This window comes from Lytechinus variegatus, chromosome 6 (genome assembly GCF_018143015.1).
Source record: "Lytechinus variegatus isolate NC3 chromosome 6, Lvar_3.0, whole genome shotgun sequence".
In the NCBI taxonomy this organism is placed as follows: domain Eukaryota; kingdom Metazoa; phylum Echinodermata; class Echinoidea; order Temnopleuroida; family Toxopneustidae; genus Lytechinus; species Lytechinus variegatus.
Window position 1 is genome coordinate 8,391,733 of NC_054745.1, and position 6,000 is coordinate 8,397,732.

The 6,000-nt window shown below is 36.8% G+C and overlaps 1 protein-coding gene across 1 annotated transcript in view; it reads left to right on the forward strand.

Annotated features, from left to right (window-relative positions):
* Nucleotides 1-5,668, forward strand: part of LOC121416782 (EF-hand calcium-binding domain-containing protein 4B-like) — a 90,800-nt gene extending 85,132 nt beyond the window's left edge. The window contains exons 14-15 of the mRNA XM_041610257.1: nucleotides 3,160-3,236; nucleotides 4,387-5,668. Of these exons, the coding sequence (XP_041466191.1) occupies nucleotides 3,160-3,236; nucleotides 4,387-4,498 (189 nt within the window). The 3' untranslated portion in view covers nucleotides 4,499-5,668. The remainder of the gene's footprint in view (nucleotides 1-3,159; nucleotides 3,237-4,386) is intronic.
* The last annotated feature ends 332 nt before the right edge of the window (nucleotides 5,669-6,000 follow it).

The following is a 6,000-nucleotide window of genomic DNA, read 5'->3' on the forward strand; positions in this document are numbered from 1 at the left end:
AACAAACTATCATTGTTAGCAACAGAGCCTTCAACACTATCCCCATTCAAATCCTTGAAAAAGGTTTCAGCTAACCAGACATCAGTACTCTCCTCTACATCAGCAGATTCCGCATCATCCTTTTCAGCTCTACGAGTCTGAGACCTAGTAACAACACAATCCGGGAAAATCCCTGGAAAATCTTCCTGCAACAATTCAGTTTCAGCTACCTCAACGGGCTTTTCCGAAACCACTGGAGATGCAACAACTTTATCTCCAGCCAAGTCGTTACCTAACAAGAAATCAACACCTTTCATGGGTAATTCTGGAACGACACCAACAGTCACAGGACCACTAACTAGGTCACACTTTAAGTCGACCTTATGCAAAGGGACCGACATGAAATTTGGGCCAATACCTTGAACTAAGACGTTGGCATTCTCTGAACTCTCCAGAGGAAGAGCCGAATCACCTGGCACCATCAGGGACTGTGCAGCCCCTGTATCCCTAAGGATCACCACTGACCTACCAGCAGCACCAGTCGAACAAGGGGATACTTCACCATGATGCAAAAAACTTCTAAAAGTTTCATCAACCTGTTTGACTTTATCAGCAAATACTAGAGAAACACTCTCAACATCTTGATTGGGCTCTGATGGAACAAACTCCATCGAGGGAACACTTGTTTGCTTGACAAAACCCATGTCTTTCTTAGTTTTGGTTGGCATTCCAACCAATTTCCAACATGATTCTTTCAAATGTCCCGATTTATGACAATGAGTACAAATTTTGGAACTACGACTCTCAGACCGTTTGGTTGATTCTGTGCCCCCACTAGCCTGATTCTTATTAGCGTCTTTGTCCTTGCTTGCATATTTTCCCTCACTAGGTTTATTGTGGGATTCAAATGACCCTTTACCTTTCTTTTTCCAATAATTCTTGAAAGGAGGCCTATCTCCACTACCTTTATGTGTGACCTCAAATTCATCAGCTACTATGGCTGCTTTACTGACTTCAGTAACTCTATGGTCATCTAAGTGAGATTTAATGCCAAAAGGAAGACTCTTTTTGAATTCTTCTAGGAGGACAACTTCCCTAAGGTGAACAAAATTTTTGTCAACTTTCAGTGATCTGTACCACTTATCGAACATCATTTCTTGTTCCCTAGCAAATTCAACATACGTCTGGCCTGTTTGTCTTTGCATGTTCCTAAATTTATGTCTGTACGCTTCTGGTACTAACTCATATGCATTGAGAATTGTTTCTTTTACTGTAGCATAGTCACATGATTGCGTTTCAGAGAGCGAAGAATAGACTTTTGCAGCCTTTCCAACAAAAACACTTTGGAGGAGAAGAGTCCAGTATTCCTCGGGCCAATTCAGTCTCTTGGCCACTTTTTCAAATGACACAAAATATGTATCAACTCCCTCTTCATCAAATTTTGGCACAAGGCGAATGTTCTTCGCAACATCAAAGCCTTGGGGAGATTTATCTTTAACAGAGTTAGTATTAGTATTTGCATGAGTTAACTCCATTTCTTTCAATTTCAACTGGTACTCCAATCTCATTCTCTCCTTTTCAATGTTTATTTTCTCCATTTCAAGGTTTTCTTTGATTCTTTCCTTCTCAAGGTTTTCTTTAATTCTTTCCTTTTCCAATTCAATGTTTGCCAGTTGGATCTGAGCATCCTCTGACATTTTGATAGAAGTTTCAGGCTCCTCTGTAAGCTTCATGTGACTAGCTAACAAGTCAATTATCTCTGCCTTCTTTAAACCTGGGGCTAGAGATACACCCAAATGATCACAAACTGTTATCAAATCATCTTTCTTCAGTGACTTCAAATGATCATATGACAATTCTGTCATTGCAAGAAATTCTTCAACATCAAATGTAGCCATAGTGAATATACACAAATACAAGCACGTAATAACACAGTACAGTATATTCTAGAACTTTCCAAAATGTTTCCAAAATGTTTCCAATTCAAATTGGCTTTTGTTTAAAAAAAAACTGGTTTTAGTTTCAAATTGGCTTAATACAAATTTGGTTTTCGTTTCCCGGACAAGCCCCCAAAATTATTTGTTACGATACTGCAACAAATAACAATAAAATTTTTTTATTTAAATTTCCTTTTTTTTATTACAGGAAATAATTATACATAAATAAAACAAATAATGATCTTACATAAATCTCTTGAAGTGTCCGATGTAAAATCCCGAAGTGATGATACTATATCCAAGTAATAATCCAAATGATAAAATCCCAGTTGACTGGCGAAAATTCACAATGATGGCGATGATGAAACTGATGTTGAAGTCCGATGAATAATAAGAGTCACTGCAACGAGTTGAAATGTCCGTGAAGACGATGTTGATGATGATTAACAGTCAATTTCAGCAATCCATGGGTTGAAGCGTGTTCATTGAACAGGTTGATGATGTTGATGATCTCGATGAGAACTGATAATTTCTCAAAATAACTGCAAACAGTTCATTGATGCATAAACTGCTCTGATCTGATCTGGTGAAGTGATCTCATATGATGTGATGTGATCTCCTGCTCTCATATGATGTGATGGTGTGATCTAATATGATGTGATGATAATCTTGAAGAATCCGCCAGCTTTATATAGTTTGCAGCTATTCTTCTAGAACTCACTATTAAGGAAGGTTCTAGCATTTTCTTTAAAAAAACTTTCTCCTTTCAGGAGCAGTCAAAATCCAGAACACTCTTGAATGACCTCATTGAATCAAGAGTGTCAATAGCATAGCTAAGCCTATTGTTCCTAATCTCTATTCAGAAATAACAATACAACTCCTTGACCTTTTAAATAGGCAAGGCCTGCATAATAAAAAGACATCTGGAAAGTTCTTACAAACATGCTGTGGAATGTACTTGATCATTCTAGGCTATTCTTAAAGAGGAAATAACTAATAGATTAATGTAACTGCTTTCACAATTCTTCTACAATTATTCTTATATATAACATATGTAATAATAATAATATAATATAATAATATGTAATGAAAATGATTTTTACGGTTGTATGATTCAGATTCAAATTACGTAACACAAAAATGTTGAATCATAAATATGTTCAAAGATCATGGTGGTAAAGTTCTAACAATAGATAAATATAAGCTTGATATGATGTTTTTTACACTCTTTGCACTCATTTAGGAAAACAATGCACTGTTCATAGAAACGAGTGCCAAAAATGGAACAAATGTATTCGAGGCCTTTGGACGTTTGGCAAGGTAAGATGACCTTAACCTTCGTCATCATCAAGAGCATGATTTTATGCGTAGTTATTACCATTCCATACCCATCTTTACCAACATTATTACTATGGTTATGTACCTTCTGCTCCTCCTTATCGTCATCATCAACAATGTCATAAGAAAATATCATCATCATAATCATCATCTTCATCATTATCATATCATATTTATCACCACCACCACAATATTATTATTTTCATCATTACCACTATCACCATATGATAAAGATGTAAAATTTTAATTATCATCGTCTCCATCGTCCTCGCCGACGTCATCAGCACAATAATAATCATCACCATTACCATCATGACACCAGTGGCGGACCGTGACCCCGAGGAGACAAAGCATGGGGGGCACGGCATTGTTCACGAACAATGCATTCCCCCCCCCCCCAATGCTTTGTCTACTCCGGGTCACGGTCCGCTACTGATCACCACCACCATCATCGCCACCACCATCATCATGCCCGTCATCGTCAGCACCATTACGATTCGTGCCACCGGCACTGCAAATTTCCATTTATATATATATAGTTTACATGTTTGTTCATATTTAGATTGTTTGTCATAATTGTATTTTTATGGATTTTTTTATACTGCTCTGTTGGAAATGGGGAAAAAATCAAACTCAAACTTTTAGATGCCATAGCACTATTGAACAGAAATACCTTACTTGGGTTATGCAATGAGTCTCGTGTGTTGCCATGTCATTTAATAAATCATCTTATGCATGCGTCATCAGTTTACTCCAATACATAAAATGGTTGATATGTATTTATTTCATAAAATTATTTCAAATCATATATTTCTTTCTTGAGGACATGAAAAGACACTATTCTAACTTGGTTATATTTTGATAACTGCTCCAGGGGAATAGATTCTTTGAATAAACCACAAATTCATGCTAATTACAAACATGGTCTATGGGAAAGTTGCCCCAACTACCTGTCATAATGTACTCACCCAGTTGCCAATTTAAAATTGACATATCTCAATTTTGAAAAAGTAACAACTTTCCAATTCCTTGTCTGATTTCTTTTATACATTCAACATTCTGTTTTGCTTCCACAACATTTTATGACAAAGGTTGGATCTCCTTTAATTCTACATTTGTTCTTATCCTGCAGAGAACTTCAGAAGAAGGAAGACGACAACGTTAGTCGGGTGTATGACATGGACATTGAGGAACAGATCATCACCTTCGCGCCCAAGAAAAAGCGAAAATGTTGCAACTTTTGATTTCATACGAATCTACTCCAACATTCCAAAGGAATACACTATTCATATTCACTTAAGAAAACCAATTTTGGTATGCTTCTCAGATGGTTTAAAACAAAATGGGATAAACCCATAGGCCCGTTGAGATTACACCAAACGCCCGTATTATGAAGTCGGCTCTAATACACTGCTAAAATATCTATTACCTATTATCTATTTAGAAAACACCAGCAAGGTTTTGAAGCAGCACCATGTTGTTTTTAGGCTAACACCAGATTTAAACAGCACTAATCAGAGTTAAACCAATTTCGGTGTGATTCCTAACAGATATTGGTTTCAACACTTCTGGTGTTTTCCGATATAGATACCAGACCGGTGTTAAATCATCATCGGTGTTTTGCAGTGTATTAGTTCTGGTCTAAAGTTGTGGTTTAACCGTCGCCAGCCAGTCGTGGCCCCAATCTCTGTTAGTAAATGTTCGATTCATCAATTCACTTGACACTCTTAAGCATTTATAATTGTTTCGGAGTGATAACTGAAATATTTTTATTCGTCATTTTCTTCATTTAGGGATTTTTTTGGCTTCCGTTACCTTTAGCTCAGAATTAGACCGTAATCTGACTTCGGAATATGGGCCAATTTGGCAAATAATCTTACCCCTATTTGGTCTACTATCCACTGGGAATAATTCTCGTTTAGTGTAATGTCACATTGGTCTAATTTCTATTTGATGTATGAGTTATTCATATTTGGTCGATTGAAAATATAATTCATAAACAGTTCGTCTAACCGTATAGACATGATAGAGGAAGTGTTGTTTACACCGTTAGACATGTTAGATCGAGCGGCTGTTAAGCCTTGTCCACACCGTGCGATTTGTTGCGATCCGAATTAAAACACAAAATTGTAATAACATTTGCGATGAACATTGTTTCCGAGGGAATAATAGCAATCAGAGTTCAGAAGAGTGGTAAGGACTATTGACATCGAAAGTCAGTCTAGTTTGAGCCTCCCTGTAGGAATGAAAGCAAATTCAATTTCCTACCGCAAGGACGTCATCATCAGCTGCGACTTGAAACGGATTTGGACTTTACTCCGACATCGTAGGATTGTTGCAAGGCAGAATTGTAGTTTTATTAGTCCTAACACAATCTAGCGCTTCATACAAAATACACTTACTTCTTTGAACCTTCACATTTAAAACAAAATACGATTTATTAGAGAACCACCTTGCATTGGATCGCAACGGGTCGTGTGATCCTATTGAAGAGTATAAACGCTCTTCAGAAGATTTATACAACGTTGTTCATTTCATGAGCCTTACTCCAGTTGTTTAACAGGTTAACAACCATGCTTGATATATTGAGAATTGAATATTAGAACTTAAACTTTGTTGTTTAAGATATTAAACAGCGTTGTACGAAAATTTTAAACGGTGTTTTTACTGTGTACAGCATACCTGGTGCCCGTCTTACAAAGAGTTTTTATTGATCCCATGAATCGTAACTATGGACAACTTGCAA